This window comes from Anomalospiza imberbis, chromosome 1 (assembly GCF_031753505.1).
Source record: "Anomalospiza imberbis isolate Cuckoo-Finch-1a 21T00152 chromosome 1, ASM3175350v1, whole genome shotgun sequence".
Taxonomy (NCBI): Eukaryota; Metazoa; Chordata; class Aves; order Passeriformes; family Viduidae; genus Anomalospiza; species Anomalospiza imberbis.
In genome coordinates, this window is record NC_089681.1 from 53,639,915 (window position 1) to 53,659,019 (window position 19,105).

Genomic DNA, 19,105 nt, shown 5'->3' on the forward strand with positions numbered 1-19,105 from the left:
ATAGGAAAAACACACTTCAGTTCAGCCTAGATTTGAATAAAAATGAGATAAGTTTGCCTGCCCAGCCAAATAGAACAGTTTTAACTTTAGTCCTTTATGACATCTGAGACAACATTTCAGCCTTCAGGTATGAATAAGTGTTTGCCTGACTTAATCTAGGGGAAAAAAGTTTGGTAGACTGTGATCACTGTCTCAGAAATCACGCTTATTTTAGTCAAATTCTTTTACTGAGGGAGGAGGAGGAACTCTGGGGTTTAACTCTAACTTTCCATGTGTTTAAAAAAACCCTTAGTATAGAAATTTCTCAAATAAACTTCTTTCATTTTTTTTTGTTTCAAAAATGAAATAGAGCAGATTTCTAAACTTTAACACAATGAACAAATCCTAGTGTTTAATATACAATTATTGATTTTAATGACTTTGTACTGTTAATCAACTTCAGGAAACAAAGTGTACTTGACAGTATGGCTACGGTGATTAACTCATCTTCCTATAGCTTTCAGTTATGAAGAGATGCACTGTTCAAGAAAGATTCATAGTCTCAACGTGTAAACACAGCAGCCTGGCTGAAGCCAAGGAAGCCATTGTAATCAATTCCTGCTGAGTAGCTGATCCATCAATTCCTTCATGTGCAGTATCAGTAACAATGGTGTGCTCCAAATGGAGAGATGATCACGACTGAAGAGGCTTGGGTCCACATACTCCAAAAACCTAAACATGCTGCTCCTCCCAACAGAGAAATCTTCATTCTTATTTAATGGAAGACTCAGTCTAGTGGAACCATGGCTGTGCACTGTGATGGGAGAACAGAGTAGTGGCTCTTGGCAGAAATCGCCTTCATTTTGAGGAGGGTGTGGGGAAAACAGAGGGAAGAGCAATTCTTAACATTATTACTAAGGGACATGTTAACTTCTAATTTGAGATTCACTTTTCCTTCTGAAAATTGAAACTTTTAGGTCACAACCTCTTCCCCAAGGAACTTTAACCTTTAAATCCACGTAGCAATTGTAGTTTCCAGACAAAGGGTAAAAATATAAAAGAAAAAAAGCTCAGAAGTGCACTTTGCATATCCTGCCTCATGAAGGGTTAAAGTGCTAAGTTTGATATATCCAAAAATTAAGCATCTCTCCTACTCCTTTATTTTTTTAAATGAAACTTTATCTTTGGTTTCTTGTATCTTCCCTGTAATTTTATCCTTTGTTTCCTCCATCTTCTCTGTAATTTTATCCTTTGTTTCCTCCATCTTCTCCGTAATTTTATCCTTTGTTTCCTCCATCTTCTCCGTAATTTTATCCTTTGTTTCCTCCATCCTGTCTTGTAGGTATTCCTTTACTGGTGGTGGTGTGGACATATAGCCGTGCTTACGTAGGTATTTAACAGTGACAGATGTTCCTCCCAAAGTCACAGTGTATCTGGCAGGAGTTGCAATCTTAAAAGAAACCAGAGAACACACCACATAGATAAAACAGGAAAATTACATCCAGCAAAAGGTATTTTTTTATGTTGAAAATTTATTTTGACCAGTGTCAGATTCCAAAGATATCTTCAATTTATAAGAAAATAAGCCAGTTTACAGTGCACCCCTAGAAATGCATACCTTTTACCTAAAGTATCATTTTGTCAGAGCCAGCAAGGGCATTAGACGTCCCTTAAAAAAACTCATCAACACATTACCCTCCCTGTGCAGCTTGTAGGACAAGCATTTGGCATCTTTATGCAACTCAGAACAGACTGCATGTGAACACTGAGTTTCTTCCAACACTGCCAGATCTCCCACCTATAACAACATATTTATATTTAATAATCATCTTTGTTTATTGGTCTCTTTTAGGCACAGGAAAAATTGGAAAGAGTTGTACTTTCACATTTTGTTTGGGAAAGTAACCCCTATGAAAACAGGCAAGAAGGACATCGCTTTTAGAAACAAAAGAGATTGAGTGGCATGTACAGCAAATACTGTACCTTGTTTTTGGATGGTCTGACATGTTTCAAGTTTCCCAAACAAAGACTTTGCACATATAAAGCAAAAAAAGGAAACCCAAACCTGAATGTAAGTAATTGATTCAAATGTCAAATGTACAATGAAAATACTTGAGAGTGATGGACATCTAAGGGGAAGACAAAAAATTATCCAGGATAGAAATAACTGTCCTTTTATCTGAAATTCAGATGAGGTGTTTAGACTTTATCTCTTTGTCCCTGCTAATCATGTCAGGGATACAGAATAACTTAATTGTCATCTCAGAGGGCTGCAATACTTCTGCAGCAAAGAAGTTATTTTAGAAATACAGATAGACTCCTTGAAGGAACACAGAACACATATCAACTTGCATGGGACTGTTTTTACCACAAAATGAATGCTTAAGTACATGTAACTATCAAAGAAAGCTAATTAATTCCTTCTGCTGTAAACAAGTAAACCCTGTTTATTTCACCAGGCAAGACTTAGAGCTTATTTACAAACTATAATCATACTTACTTTATACAATGCATATGCAGTTAGTGCATTTCCACTCTGGGAATTTTTCAGGATGTCTACTACGCTGTCTGGTAAGCCAATCAACTCTAGGAATGGAACAACATTCACTCCACTATAAAAGAGAAAAACATTGGTAACTTGAATGAGAATTTGAAACCTGAATAGTAATTTAGAGTACTATTTCTTTATTACACAAACTTCATAATCTGAAAAGAATTTTTTTTAAATCTAAGCAATATACTTATAGGATTTATGTTTCTTACCACGGGAAAATTAATGTTCTTTTCAGCATTTCAAAAGGTAACCCATTTATATTGGGTGGAATAGTTTCTAACTTACCGTTGTCCCAGTTTATGTTTGAGGTAAGTAGATGTAATGGTGGTAAGACAGCTACTCAGGTTCCAGCTGTGCACGTTCAATTTCATGCTTTGTTTTGCCTAAAATTACCTTTTTTTCTATTAAAGTTTCAGACAATGTTCTCCATTCACTTCTAAATATATCAAACATGGAATGTGGCAAAAGAAAAGGAAGCAACATGTTACATGGACAGGACTTCAGGGGCTTTGTCCTCAGTTATTCTACTGTGTCAATATAAGGTGTCGAGATGGGTGGAGGGAGCTCCTATCACAATTTCTTTCTATTTGAAATCCAGGGAAACACCAAAAGAGAAAGGAAAGCTCATCTTTATATTATAGAAGAAAGTTACACACAGTTATAGAAGACCTGAATGTCCAATATTTAGAGATTTTGTATTATTAGTACCATTATCCATTTCTATCTAATGTTTTAAGCATTCTTCTGAGCATGCAATTGCTTTAGCATCAGGAACAGTAACAGGCAGTAATTTCCCAACAGTTACTAGAACCTACAGTCTGAAGGCCTATTCCCAGAGTAGGGAATGCAGACCTAGTAAGAGCTGGAAGACAGCATGACCTGTGCCATTTCATAAACCACTGCTGTTTAGTCTTGTATGACCAGTCATTCTGAAAGTTATTTTTCTACTTCAAGAGGGCACTGCTCCTGTGGCATAACAAACTGAAGCTTTGTTATAATTAGTTTAATTAGTTTCTAGTTGAATATTTCAGTTGTTTTGATCTGTCAAATACCTACTTTAGCAGCAGGCTTTAGAATTTCAAGAAAAGTAATCTTCACTCAATGTGAAATGTCTGGACATAAGCATCAACCTGAATTTATTCAAAGCAAAATATTTTCATAGTTCAAGACCTTTATTCCTCTGACATGAGCTAAATTTAGAATGACATTTGGATCTATAGCTCCCAGAAAGGGCAATTATGCCAGCTGGTTAGAGTAACTAAAACAAACACTTGTGCAGTAAGGCATTCTGATGTCAGAGTTCCATCCTTGCCACCACAAACCATCGTTGTTTCATGCTTTCTATTATTAAATATACAACACCAGCAGTCCAGAGATAAACATTTGCTTATCTTTAGCAAACTATTTCCAGATAAATCAAACTTCTTTCATCTGAACTAGCAAACTAGCAGCTCATAATTGATGAAGTAGTTTTTTCTGATAAATGCCATTTTCCAGAATGGTATCTAGCACATGCTGTAACTAAAATAAACTAAAATTAGAATACTTCATTTATCTTTTTTTTTAACCACACAAGTATTTAATTTCCGATTAAAAAGTATGGTCTACAGTAGCAATTTTTTCAGTGGATGGCAGGAAAGACAAGAAACAGAAACAAAAAAGGAAGGGATACACATTGTGAACAGCTAAGTGAGGTAAATCCATGAAGTGAAAATCCAGTTAGGAGGAATGACTGGGGATAAAGAGGGGAGGAAGTGGTAACCTGAAGTCCAAGGGCAAAAAAAAAGAGAAAAAGTCTATAAAGATCTCAACTAGCCATGCACAATCAGGATTCCAAATCCCTATCTTTACCTTTTGAGAGATTACTAATAATTTCAATGCTGCTTACATCCATGCATCATTTTGGAGAGATAAGCATTCCTTTAAATGTCAGCAACATACCAGGTACACAGCAATAACTGCATGGTAATAGTATCTACATGACACTCTCATGAATCCTATATACTTTCAATATTAACCTTATGCTTTAGTGAAAATGTAGCCACATTTCTCTTTTAAATATAAAGGCACTTTTTAACATGCGATAATAATTTATAAGTCCTTTCACTAGTAGATCTCAATTCAACCACGGTATTGGGCACTGCAACAAAATACCAACTTACTTCATGGCTGCATAGTAAAAGGATCCAAACCATACAGTGGAAGTCACAAGGTGCACTGGAATCATGACTTTCCCATACTGCTTAAAAGTTTTCTTGAATCTCTGAACAAGACTAATTGATTTATCTTGTAATGGATCAGGTTCCAAAGAATCTGACTCTGCAGGGCTCTGCTTGGGTGCATCAGTGGCCGAAGGCAAAGGATTTCTCTCTTCTGGTACTTTGTGAGAAGTGTCTGCTGGCTGGGATGAAAGAGCAGTTTTCTTTGAGGCAAAGTGAGCTGCACCTGCATGAAGACATTGTTTAGGAGGGTCCAGTGCCAGAATGACTTTGCATCCCACATTAGACAACACAGACTGTCCTTTCAAGCACTGAAAGACACCGGTGCGAGGGAAGAACCAACACGTCCCATGCGCCAGCTGAGATGCAGAATGTAACAGACTCCGCTGCATTTTGATGAAGTGTGGATGAAGTTTCTATAAAGAAGAAACAAGAGTAAACAAACTGCATTTCAATGGTGTGATTTCTACTTGCTCCAATGCCACTTACAACTCTCAAATTTTAAATGGCTTTCTATTCTACTTTAAAAAGGTTTTCCTTACGTTCTTTGCAGAAATGGTTACCTTCCAGAATTAAGGAAATAATTTTCTAGTTTCTTCAGCATTCTGAACTAAAATAGCCCCTTCACTTAATATACTCTGCTCCTCACTGCTAAAATGATCACTCTACTCCCAAAAATATTTTTAGGAGTTTAGTACTATCTACTGCTTTTATCTACATGATCTGGCACAGCCATTGAAAAGTTACCTTTAAACTTCACTTATAGTAGCATCTGATAACTTGTGTGATACTTTGAGCCTACATAAATGCATTATAAATTCACTGAAGTAAATGCAATTAAAATTTATTTTTGGTGCCAGTGCATTCTTAGTTTTGGTAAAATTTTCCAAGTTCGATATTATTTTCAGTAGAAGTTCATAAAATTGAGAAAACCCCAATAGAAATAATTATTAATAATCAAGCAATAGCCTAAATAGTAACAAATGTAACTGTAACAGCCTGCCAGTAACACCTGTCAGGAAGGGGGAAGGTACTGTTGAATGTCATATATTAACATGAGCAAAACTGAATTGCAATTTTCCAAATATTGCAATGCAAAGAATATTTAAAAACTGTGGAATAACCCAGTTAACTTTATGATTTTGAATACTTACCAGTTACTCCTGAAAGTTTGAAATAATTATTGAAAGCTTCCCCAAAAAGAAAGGAATTTAGTTTTGCATGCATAGACATCAAGAAATAATTTTAGCCCCCAAAATTCATGCTTTGAAATTGTGAAATACTCTTTCCTTTCCTTTATTCAATGGTTGCAAGTTGCAGAAAAAAAAAAAAAGGTGATGCTAATTGATGTAATGAATGCCACTTAGTTACACTACAAGTTTTGTAGATTACTAATGCTTTTCCATTTTTAATTGCCACAACAATTCTTTATCCAAACTAGAAATCATTCAAATTTAATTGAAATGTCGTATCTGCTTTCCCTTCACCTCAGATATATGCCAGGTGCTTTAGCAGTGAATTTTTCTAGGCTGCAGAAAATGATCAATACTTCCTAACAAAGAAAGAAGTTTAAAAAAAAATAAAAGTGAAACCATACATACTCTTTATTATTTTCCAGATATGGTAAGATGTGTATCTTCAAAAAGTTGCAACTCTTCCACTAGCTCCCCACCTTTCAAATATATGTCTTGAACACATTGAGGCCCCTGCTAAAGTGAAAAACGGGCACATTTAGAGAAATAGCAACACGAGCAAATTTATCCTATGAAGAGTTATTTCTGTTCAGCCTGAAACCTTGCAACTGAAGAATTTATTGGTGTAAATTCCCTTTTGAATACTGACATGCTAATGGGAGATTTTTTCTGTGTAATTTTAGAATTTCCTCAACTTTGAATTATTGTTCAAGAGAGGAAAGTTTCATAATCCAAATGGATCTGTTGGAACAGTCCTGCCTGTATGTTTGCTAGGTAGTTTTATGTTATTGTTGTGCTTGAATTAATGGCAATTACTAGAATGACAATGTTTGATGTGGGGAGAAGAGGAATTCCCAGGTTTCAAACTCCCTGGGAATCTCTGCATTGCTTGTGACACACAGACACACACTTTTGTTGAACTCCTACTAACAGGAGGTACTACATCAAAGGGGAAAAGGAACTTGTGTCTCCATAAAAGGAAGCAGTTATTCTGTCCTGAATTATGAACTCGGTGGGAGTGAAGAAATGCTGCTGCTGCTCATGGAGCAGTAAATCAGCTACAGGTACTGGCCCTCCACGGCTCAGTTTTCTGTAAGACTTCACTGCAAGCAGCAATTGCTTGTGGTATCTCTAGTTTTGCAAGAAGCAGAGATTCTTTCTTACTTCTGAAACCCAAATGCAATTGCTTCTCAAAATAAGAAGTAGTGAAAACACTCAGCAAAACTCAAGTGTTCAGATGGCACTCTATCATGTGCCAACTACTTAACTGATTTATAGAAATTGTAACAACAAACATGGAACATGACAACTGCATTCCTTGCCTATTGCCACTTACAGTTCTTTCCTGAGGGATAACATTGTCTATAGTGAACTGTTTTCCCCTCTCACTAATAGTACACATCACTGAGCATTTGCCCTAAGTAGATTTTCTCAATATCCAGCCAGCAGACTCAGCAAAAGGCATCCACCTATGAGAATCTGGAGGCTCTTGAGTCAGACTTCTACTGTTCACCAGTACCCTGCTGAAAAATACCTGGTTCAAACAAGCTTTGCAAATTGCCACCATACAACATGGGGGAAACCATAATTTTGAGTAATTTATGTTATTAATAGGACACTGCATTCCAGCAGCCTTGGGAAGAGATCATTCTTCAGCACAGGACTGAGAAGGTGAACAAGCATTTCTGAATTTTTCCATTCCTTGTAGAATATTTACAGTAGCATTTCTCAGAGCACTGTTTCTAGATTTTGCATTCCAGCACTGTCCAAACATCTCAGACCCTGCACAGTGGCTGCAGAACACTGGGGGAGGAAATGTTTCCATTCTCCTGAGTGTGGGTCACCACTGTGTCCAATGCTCATCGGGCAGCACATGACACAGCTGTGATCAGTAAATGAGTTTCAAGGTCTTTGTTCACCGAGTTACATGCACCATTAAAACTTAAAAATAGAATATTGCCAAAGACTTTAGAGCAGAGAAAGTTCAGGGGCTATTACAAGACTTTCCATGCCACTTTTTGTTCCTATATTCTCAGATGGACTTGAAAGTCATTAATTAAAGCCTTTTTTCTCCATGGTGCATGACCTGGCAGGTCAAAAGGAATGTTATCTAAATATCTACAGCAGACCCTGAAAAGGTTTGCACCTTGTAAGCAGACAGTATGGTTCTAGCTGATATTCTGCATAACCGCTTACTGTTTGGTTCTCCACTTTAAAATGCGGAGAATCATAATAGCTTGATAGATAAGGAAAGGCTAAGATATGATAGGACTTATGTTTGAGAGGATAAAAGAAAACATGTTTTTTGAAACAAGGTTACAATTTTCCTAATGACCTTACTGTGATTCACAAGTAAGTGCTTTGCTTATTTAAATGAACAAAGGAGAGACCTTTTGAAGCGTTGGTACATTGAGTATTACACTGCTATCCAGGAGCACTGGCATGAGGGAGCTATTATAAAGGTTACAGCAAAATGTAGGAAAGGGACATGAATCAAGTAACAGATTAATACAGCATACACTTTGTAAATTAAAGAAAGAAATATTTTTAAAGGGGTGATGGGTGCAGCTGCTCAATTGTTATACTTTAGTTACTTGGCTCAACAATGCAAACAAATCTTTATCAGGACATATAAAGTGCACAATAATTATGGTTGGAGATCCAAATAAACATGAAACTAGTTGTTTCATCCCTCTAAAACATGACATGAATACAGAGAAACTTGTCCTTTAAGACAATTAGTAAGAGGAATTTCCTAAAACCTGTGCACTCTACAGGCAGCAGGAAGTGTGTCAGCCTATGGATTTGAGACACCAATTTCTTCTCTAAGCATAATACTTCCCAAAGAAGCCACTGGAGCTATACAAGCTATACAATTGCCCCTGTAACTTTAGGTTGTTAAAACCACTCAGATTCTAAGGAAGTCAGGGCAGTAACCTGAACGTTACCCACAACTGCACCTAGTGACTCTTGAAAAGTTGCTTCTTCATTTTAGTGTGTTTAACATTTTTCCTGCTGTTGCATCATGCTGCAAAGGCACAGAAAAGGACAAGAAGGTACAAGCTCCACATACCAAGGTGGGAAAGCACTTGTCTGTGGGGTGGGGGCAGGGGGAAAGGTGCTTTAAAGCATCTTAGATTACTTCATTAGTTTTCTCTTAAAAATGCCACAAAGAAAAAAAATCTGTCTAAGGACAGATATAACTCAAGTTCTCTGCTCCAAGAATTCCATGTAGTCAGTGACTGAATAGATATTAGCTACAGAAATCATGAAATGCTATACAAACACTTGTGATATGGTCTCCTCTTCATCACTGTCACATCCCAGCTAACTATTTAGTAGGCTCTCCAGCAGACTGTAAACTGAGCTGTAGAGATATTGGTTGTTCCAAACAAACTCCTGGTTGGGATTCTTGGATATCCATTTAATTCCTGAAGGCACCCCTGTCTTATGGTGAGCTGTTAACAAGGCCTCTGACATAAAAGGAGTGCTCTAGGGGCCTCTTAAGGAAAAGTATAGATCAGCTTCTCATTGCAGTGCTGGAGGTTTTGTTTAGGAAACTTCTGTACTTGTGTTATAATTCGGATCAACTTTGGCATAAATCTGATATACTGTAAGAGCATCCTGGCTCTTGCATTTACTCTACTTTCCAGTGATAATTAGGAAGTAGATATTAAATTTGCTTTTTGTTCCCAAGGACAACAAAAGTTCAGGAATTTTAAATGCCAGAGAGCTGGTTTACGTGACTGTCTCAAAGTCGGCTTTGGATGCGTGCTAGCATTCTATGCCAAAAAACTCCAGGGGATCTTTGGAAAACACAAGTAACAAGCCTGGCTAATATAGGTATGGCAAAGGCTGCTGTGAATATTTACTGTTGGAAAGAGAAAACATGTCAGCGATACTGTCAGATGAAACTTTCATCAGATAATTTGTGTAAAAATGGTTACCCTGTTACAAATAATGTTTTTTGTGTTACCAGAAAAAATAAAATATGAGAAAGGGAGGTGCATAAAAGAAGGCAAGAACTTTAGTGTTAAGATAATCTAAAAAACTTTAGCATTAAGTTTTTTTTTGTAAAAGAGGTTAGAAAGCATCTGAAGGAATTGAGGGTATAGTATATGTAGAGAATACTCGATTATTTTCTAAGTTCTACCAGGAACACTCTGGACACAATATGTAAATATGGATGACTTTAAAGTATTTTCACTTGTTCTGTTACTGTTTAAAAAAAGAACATTAATTATACCGCAGGAGAGTTCCCAATGAAAATCCATGAGCTTTTTCCACTCCCAAGGCACCTTTCTATGGAAACAGAGAATTAATTTACATTCTTGTCATATTTAGTGTAAAATCTAGAAAACTTTGAGAATTGTGTGTGGCAGAGAGTAGAATTTTGAAAGGAAAGAAACCAAGTTTTCAGAAATCCTTTTCAACTCATCTTTCAGATTGCATAAAAAGCAAATACAGAGATCTCATCCAAGCAGCTCAGTTTAATAAACAACACCACCATATTGCTTACATTTTTACTAAATATAATAAAAAACCCCCAAGCTTGTTTTCAGATTTAAATTGTTCTTCTGAAGAACTCATTGACATTGTATAAAAAAAAAACAAGACTGATTTTGCCAAGTTTATAGACCAAAATAAGTAAATAAGAAAACCACAACTGAACTGAAAACATATATGGGTGCCCTAAAAATCTGGGAACATATTTTAAAATCATTGTAAGACTAGTGCAATACATGCAAAGCATTGTTTTTCTTAAATTCAATGTAAAATAAAACTATAAACTCTTGGTAACTGCAAAGGGTTGGCATAGCATGGAGTCACTAACCATGGAGGGGAAAGTGGAAGTGCACAGGGACTTTTTATGCTTTGTATTAATACCTTGAGTGCATGAATGAACATTTAGAATTTCTATTTTGACCTTTACTACTTTTGCAGTGTCACTCAAACTATCTGTTATTCATTCTCAACTAAAAAACTTGCTTATAATTTGAAGTTTGGGCATCATTAGCTGTGTAGTTTTGTCATTCAGGACTGTCTAAAAATATAAAACCACATTTTAGGTTAAAGAGAGTAATGCAAAATAAATCACAGTGGAATTTATTTAAAACTTGGTAAAATCATGTTTAAACAAATAAAAGACTAAAATCCTTGCAGACGACCCTAAAGCATTAGCCCTACCCTACTTCTATACTATTTTCACTTAGTTAATGCTATGCTGTAATTTTTTAAATTGACCATATTATTACAACTCAATACTGCTAAGTGGAGATAAGCCAACAACTTTGTTACTCTTATTTTACCTAAACTACTCTTCTTGCTGAAACACCCTGAGCAAAATCAAAAAAGTAAAATAAACTTTTCCACAGTCCTTACACACCGAGTAATCTTCACTGCTACAATCTTCTGATACTCAAACATTAAAAAGGACAAGAAGAAATAGCTTTAGGAAGATTAAAATATATTGCAGATATGTGTAAAGTCTGCACACTGGATTCAGAAGACAAATAAAGCAGGAGAACGTAATGCAATACCTGTGTGTTGAATTATATGTCTGGAATGCTAAACAGGAGCCTTAACAGCACAGTCAGTATGTCCATTCTCCTCTGTGATGGAAAGTACTGGATCTTAAGATTGCATGTAGCTGACCATTATATGAAAATGTGAACGCTCCCTCTCAAATGCTTCAAAAAGAAAGGATCACAATCAGCTCTAGTGCTTTCTGCTCTTCAGAACTGTTTTTAATAACTGGTGCTATTCTGTTAGCACTGGTTCCTTCTTTAACAAGTTTCGTTCTGCCCTCTACTGAATTTTTAAGTAAGTACAACTCACACTACTAACACAAAAGGTTTCTACTGTCTATGATTCCGTCCAACAAGTGTTGCTGGATCATCCTCTGTACTAGTTACTGAGCCTCTCAGATTACAGGCACATGTCAAGGAAAAATTTGGCTTTTAAAGTGCTATCTGGTTTGTTTTTTTTTTTTTTGGGGTCCATTTGTCACTATACAGACATGTCTACAATAAGCAAGATAGAGAAGTTATGCCTATGGATTGCAACTAAGCTTAAAAATAGGCATATTAGATATCTATGCTAAAAAAAGATCAAGAAAAGCCTTATGTTAGTAAAAAGCAGGGCCTGCATTCATCTGCTTCTTCACACTATCTTCCACCTTTGGCTAATGATCAAAATAAGATCTGATTATCTTTCTATTCCACTTAAGTAATAACTTCCAGAATCCTAACAGCTTCTTCCGTCCTTGTGTCTCCCAAGGTATCATTAGCTCATTCCTCCTAAAACACTTGTGGTTGTCTCTCAGAGGGTTTTCAGCCACAGGGCCCTTGACATGCAGGTGTGGGGGCTGTAGGGGCATGTGTGTAGTGGTCTGGTTTACAAAGCAGTGGAAAGTTTCTATTGGAAAACTAACAGGGGCTGGAAAGGGACTTCACATAAGCAAGTCTCAGATCTGCAGTTTCCCGCATATGACTCTGAACTCCTTCAGAAAAAAAAAAGCAATCCACAATTGAACTGATGAGGGGTTAGATGCTAAAACATGAACAAACAAATACAGAGATCAGTTTTCTACACTTCATCAAAACATTATTTGAGAATCTCTTAGGATCTGCCCTCTCAATAGAATTTTATTTGACAAATTCCTCACCTCTTTCAACTCACTGAGCATCTCAAGTGTTTTTCAGCACTTTTACACATGCTGAAATGCACTGGAAATATGGTTATTAATTCTATGTTCAGAGCTCGGGTATTTCTTTTATGATGAAATCAGAGCTGCAGTGCACATCTCTTTTCACTAATAGAGTCATTAATTAGAATCAAAAGGTTGCTGCCAAAAACTGAACTCTTGCTCAAGACTTCCTGCTACCTGCAACTTGTATTCTAGTAGCCAAGCTAATTTTTTAATTCAGTTTTTCTTGTCACTCCGCACTTCACTGATACAGACAATGTGGATTATAATAATTAATTTTTAAAGTCTCTGGAATTGTAATAAAATATTTATTCATGAAAAATGTAATGAAACAATTAGAGACACACTGCAGATACAGTGACTTTTACTAAAACAGATGGTGCTGACACAGATAAAGTTTAGCATTTTTGCCCAGATCTGTTGAGTTTATGCAGCAAGGTTCTAGTGGAGGGTGGGCTATAGGGGTGGTTTCTTTGAGAAGCTGCCAAAAGCTTCCCCCATGTTTGAGAGAGCCAATGCCAGCCAGCTCCAAGAGAGACTCACTGCTGGCCAAGGCTGAGACCATCAGTGATGGTGGTAGCGCCATGGGATAACATGGCTAAGAAGGAAACAAAATTGTTGCAGAGATGTAATTGAGGCCAGGGAAGAGCAGAGCGAGAACATGTGAGAGGAACAGCCCTGCAGACACCAAGGTCAATGAAGGAGAGGCAGGAGGTGCTCCAGGCACAGGAACTGAGACAAGCCAGCAGCCTGTAGTGTAGACCATGGTGAGGGAGCTGTGTCCCTGCAGCCCATGGAGGTCCAGAGAGGAACAGAGATCCACCTGCAGCATGTGGAGGACTCCACACCAGAGCAGGTGGAGGCTGTGACCCTGTAAGAAATCCACACTGGAGAAGGTCCTGTAAGGACGTGGGGCAAGAGGAGTCCATGCTAGAGCAGGTTTGCTGGGAGGACTTGTGATTCCATGGGGGATCCATGCTGGAACAGGCTACACCTGGAGGACTGCACACAGTGGAAAACGACCCACGCTGGAGCAGTTCACGAAGAACTGCAGCTCATGGGAAGGATTCACATTGGAGAGGTTTGTGGAAGACTGTCTGCCATTGGAGGGACCCCCTGCTGCAGCAGGGGAAGGAGTCCTCTCTGTAGAGGAAGCAGTGGCAGAGACAACGTGTGAGGAACTGATTGTAACCCCCATTCCCTCTCCTCCTGGGCCACTGAGAGGAAGAGCAGGGAGAGAACTGGGAGTACAGTTAAGCCCAGTAAGGAAGGAGGAGTGGCAGGAAGAAATTTTTAGGGTTTGTTTTACCTCTCATTTCCATACTCTGATTTGATTGGTAATAAATTAAATTAATTTCCCCACATTGAGTCTGTTTTGCCCATGACAGCAAGCAATGACTGATCTCTCCCCGCCCTTACCTCAACTCAAGAGCCTTTCATTGTATTTTCTTTTCCCTGCCCAGTTGAGGAGGGGAGGGGTAGAGCAGCTTTGGTGGGCACCTGACATCCAGCCAGAGTCAAACCACCACACCAAACCACAGAAAACAACTTTAGATATTCAAATACTTTATCTTGAGTAATTATAAAAGGCATTTATTAGGAATATGCTTAAACTTCGATCTTAGAATCAGCTTTGTACAGCCTTCTGCCTCCCCTTCCACAGTGACTACCAAACCTGTTTCCTTTCTAGCCTTGATAAATGCCACCTTTGATCTTTACAGATCAAAGGTGCCTCATTGTTGTGTTTCTTCTCTCCATAACCCAACAGCAAGCAACAGTACTATCTGTAATAACATATTAAGTGCAAATTACATTATGCAATAGTTTTAAAAGATACTTAAAACAACAAACTCGAAGTACTAAGTCTTTTACTCATCAAATTCACCCCAAATGCTTCTACAGATGTCCAAAAAACATTCTCAAGGAAGAACTCTAAAGCCTTACAATTAGAAACAAAGTAGGAATAAAAGTAAACTAGCGTGAAACTGGAAAAAACCATCCCAGCTTCCGTAAAAACAGAATTCACAGTGGAAGCATTGGGTTCAAGATTTTTTCTTTTATTCTCTCACCACATTTATTTCACACTTTGAAACACTGAAAAGCTGTCATTTTTCCCAGCAAAAAATACAGAACGTTCATCTTTCAGCAGAATTACTGTTGGCAGACATTCATTTCCAGTATAAATCTTTTCTAAATATTCAAAGTAAGTGCTGAATTCTCTGTTGTGAATTCAAATTTCTCCATATGGGGAAATATGTGCAGTATCAATCAGAATATCTTGAAAAATTATGTGTGAAGGGGCTGATCATAACATTTACAGAATACACACACACTCAAAACCACAATCTTCATCTAATTTTCAGTAAATGCTATTCCCAACATCTCTACAAATGAATGTGAACAGTTCTTACAAGAGAAGTATTATTTTTATTAAGGTCTCGATACCTGAGTGGCTAAACCTTCTTGCCCATTACTCACTTTACTGCCTTACACAGCACTTCTTGCACAGAGGACATGCCAACAACAAAATCACACCATCTACAAGTGTCTGAAAGTGCATCAGATTCAGAGAGCTGTGTCTTTACACCAGAAGGAGCTCTGATGAGACTTCAGTATTAGAACCCTAATAACATTCCTATTCACAGTCTGAAGCAGCAGCATTACAACACTGCTGCATTCAGATTGGGAAAGGAATCCTGTGACTGCAACACTGCAACCTTTATAAGCACACTGCTTTCTGCCAGATGTCATCAACAAGGCCCAAGGCTTGTGGTTCAGCACAGAAACATCCCTCATCAGAAAGTACTATCCTATGGCCTGAGACAGCAGGAAGCAAAGGATGCCATCTAATTTTAACATCAGCAAAGCCAGTTTTTAAATCCACAAAATAATAAGAGTGAATACTTAACTGCCTGGTACATGCTGGGGGCTAAGCCCTACCACTGCAGTTAAAGCTAAGTGCCGTCACGTTTTACTAAAATCTTTCACCAGCCACTTTTGGAAGAGACTCACTGAATTCATGTGAAGCCACTCACGAATTTCTATTTCCAACCAACAAAATTCATCCAGTGGAAAAAAAGCTACTGATTTGTTTTATAATTTATTTATGAGCACCTGACTGTATTAACAACCATTCCCTACCCCCATCTCCCTCCTCAAGGACAAACTCGGCAAGTCCTAAAGAACTGCAGGGGATCATCTGCTGCAACGTTCTAAAAAGCCACAGTCACAGCCACACAACTTGTTTGGTTTACACAAGAACTGTTACACAGGGTCATGGTCAATTCTTGGGACAAGATAAAACAGTAAATGCAGGGAATTAAAATTTATAGCCCATCCAAGTGTCCCTTTTCATTTCCTGATGTGCACAAATAGAGCTTTACCATTCAGATGAATTTGTTTAGAATGGGCAGGGTCATGTTTGGAAACATAACAAAAAATGTGGCTCGTTTGAGAAAACTGAGTGATGGAAGGCACTGGGCTACAAAGGGTTGGAGATTTTTAGAGGAAGCACGAAGTTCCAAACAGAGTAAATTCTACTGTGTAATGCCAATGCCTAAAAGCAGATGTGGCTTCGGCCCTTACCAGACAAAAAGTCCTAAGTAGACACACCACTCTGGCTTGTCAGCACCTGCTTAAATCACAATTTTCTGGACAAAATTTAACATGGACAAGATGTGTTGGACTTAACACACCTGTATTGGTACCTTCAAGACTCAACTAAATTTAGGAAAGTAGAATCACAGTAGATCATAAGGATTTTTAAACTGAATAAGATTGTTTTACTCTCACTGGAATTTTATTATAGTGACAGGGACATGAAGAATGATGTGTGTTTTTAAGAGGTGTCATGATTCAAGACTCAAAAATTAAGAAAAAGTTCTGTAACTTGAACATTGTTCTTTTTTGTTGTTGCTATTGTCACACTGCACAGTCCAGTCATCTCAAGCCAAAAAATCTACTAGGGGCACATAATAGTCATTAAGAATCTCTGAGTCGAGTTTGATCCTTGATCTAAAGTGATGAAACTAGGTAGTTACCTATCAGAATATCAAAGTAAAATCCTTATGATCTATTCTGATGATACCTGGCTGTCCAGGAAGATTTCCATCAGGTTTTGGGCCCAAGTCTCAGTCCCTTCATTGATTTTATTCCATTTCTAATACTGAAATATTGATGATGATGAATTTGCTTCACCATTTAATTTTGAAAATAAGTTAATCTTCAACTATCTGATTTAACACCAAAAAGAACTATGCTGGATTGTCTTTCCAAACTGCAGGACTAAAGCGATTACAAGTAATTTGCTGAGATTCTATTAGCAGTTTTACATTTTTGAAAATCAGTGTTCTTCCTGCTCTTGTTGTTGAATTTCTCATGCCCTTGTCTCCAAGACTAGAAAAAACTCCCTACAGATCCAGAAATGTGCCAAGATGCAAACTGAAGGCTCTTATCTGACATTAGGGGACATCAAGAACTCCCTGTCTTGCAAAAACAGACTTCAGTTTCTAAGTGATACCTATGAGCATACACAAGAGCTGGGCTGGTTTACCTGCAGAAAAGACCACCTACAGCAGGAGAACCACACAGAATCTTTTAAAAACCAAACCAGATCAAAACTTTTCTTACAGCTGCTATAGCCTGTGAGACAGACCTGCAGACAGTCACACCAGACAAGTACTTCACTTCTTACATTCTTTACATACTCCTTAACAGTCTGAATTTATCTACTCAGTTTTTGCCATGTGGAAGCCACCTGATATCCACCTACCCAAATCATCAAATGATTTTTTTTTCATTCCGTGATGGAAATGCCTCTTAGGCAGTGAGTGCAATTCAGTAACGCTGCCACAAGGGTCAGTCATACCCTCTTTACCTCAAATAGCCATTAAACAGAAAAAGAGACAAACACCTGCTGTCACCCCCATAGGAGATGGACAGTGGGGACATACTATCCTCTGTGCATGCAATTCCCACACTTCATGAAGCAGCTGCAAGTCATATAAGCACAGGCAGCAAAACACATTCCAAAATGAGGAACCTGCGCCCTAACTCTTCCCAAAGCAGCAAAACTTTGGCAAACCGTTTTATGTTTATACTTGTAACAGCAATGACACCTTGGGGTAAACAGAAGAACACTCTTAATTTAAGAAATGGCTTTGGTAAGGAATTCTAGGACACTTCAGGTACTACTATCCAAAGTAATGTTTTCTCTTTCAGGGCAGTAGGTAGAGGGGGTTTTGGAAACAGACATTAGGGAGGCTGAAGTAGTTTGTAATAGCTGACATAGATCCAGTTTCACTTACCAGCATTAACAAAAATTCTGATGACTTCTCTGTCTGACTCCCTGGATATACTTAATTAACAGGAGCAGATTACTAATGAGAAACATAACATGAGACAATAGAACACTTGTACAGCCACTTCAAGCTTTGTGAAAAGACAAGACATAGGCAGGTCTAGGAAGAGAACTCCCTTAAGAGGCATAAGCCACCCGCGGTCCTTCAGTGGTAACATAGAACCATGGAATATGCTGACTTGGAAGGGATCCATCAGGATCATCGAGTCCAACTCCTGGCCCTGCACAGGGCATCCCAAGAATCACACCTTGTGATTGAGACTATGGCCAAACGCTTGAGCTTTGCCAGGCTGGTGCTGTGACCCCTTCCCTGGGGAGCCTGCTCCAGTGCCCAACCATCCTCTGGGTGAAGAACCTTCGCCCAATACCCAGCCTAAACTTGCTCTGACACAGTTTCGTGCCGTTCCCTTGGGTCCTGTCACCGGGCACCGGGAAGCTGGGATCGGCGCTGCCCTTCGTGAAGAAGTCACAGCCTGAGCGCCTATCCCCACATCCCTTGCTTTCCACCCAGATGCTGCAGGAGCAGCCCACCACGGAACAGCCAGGCCCATCCAGCGTCATCCCCCTACCAAGAAATAAATCTCCCACCCCACTTTCTTGCGTCGCGGCCGACACCCTTCAACGCCGGACCAGGCGGACTCGTCAAAGGGAAGGCAGCCCGGAGGCAGGCGCCAGCAGCCCAATCCCCTCACAAGCCGGCGCCTTGAGGGATGGGATCCGTCCCGATCCCGATCCCGCGGGTCCCGCCGCCCCCGCCCCCGCCGCGCGGGTACCTCGTGCCGGGCCCGCGCCGCTCCTCAGGGGCCCCGCGAGCCTCGGGCACGCGCCGGTGCCACCAACGGCCGCCCTCGTCACAGCCCCCCCGCTCCCCGCCCGCCCCGCGCAACGTGCGGCGGCGCCCGTCCCCACCATCACCTTCAGGCCCGGCGGCGCCCTCCCACCGCGCAAGCGTCAGCTCCGCCCCCAGCTCGCGCGGCCCCCTGGGACTCGTAGTCCCTCGGTCCCAGCTCGGACTCCGCCTCCTTTCACAGCACCAGGGTCGGCAGCGACCTTTAAGACCACCCAGTCCAATCGTCAATTCGGCACCGCCAC

The 19,105-nt window shown here is 39.2% G+C and overlaps 1 protein-coding gene and 1 long non-coding RNA gene across 4 annotated transcripts in view; both read right to left on the reverse strand.

Moving 5' to 3' along the window:
- The window catches only part of LOC137475611 (uncharacterized), a 154,997-nt gene extending 144,812 nt beyond the window's left edge, over positions 1 to 10,185 (reverse strand). The window contains exons 1-2 of the long non-coding RNA XR_010999978.1: positions 8,854 to 10,185; positions 6,641 to 7,479 (exon numbers count right to left, since the gene is read on the reverse strand). This is a non-coding gene — a long non-coding RNA (uncharacterized lncRNA). The remainder of the gene's footprint in view (positions 1 to 6,640; positions 7,480 to 8,853) is intronic.
- Positions 147 to 18,962, reverse strand: FAM210A (family with sequence similarity 210 member A). Of its 3 annotated transcripts, none has more exons than XM_068193031.1 (5): positions 18,929 to 18,962; positions 6,354 to 6,461; positions 4,696 to 5,168; positions 2,480 to 2,591; positions 147 to 1,429 (listed from the first exon to the last, which is right to left on the reverse strand). In XM_068193031.1, exons 3-5 carry the CDS (start codon positions 5,142 to 5,144, stop codon positions 1,130 to 1,132), a joined length of 861 nt encoding a protein of 286 aa, XP_068049132.1. In that variant the 5' UTR covers positions 5,145 to 5,168; positions 6,354 to 6,461; positions 18,929 to 18,962; the 3' UTR covers positions 147 to 1,129. The 3 variants fall into 3 exon arrangements, with proteins under 3 accessions (XP_068049132.1, XP_068049143.1, XP_068049126.1); XM_068193042.1 differs by having other exon boundaries at positions 6,354 to 6,458; positions 18,929 to 18,947; XM_068193025.1 differs by lacking the exon at positions 18,929 to 18,962 and adding an exon at positions 16,695 to 17,590.
- Between the last annotated feature and the right edge of the window lie 143 nt (positions 18,963 to 19,105).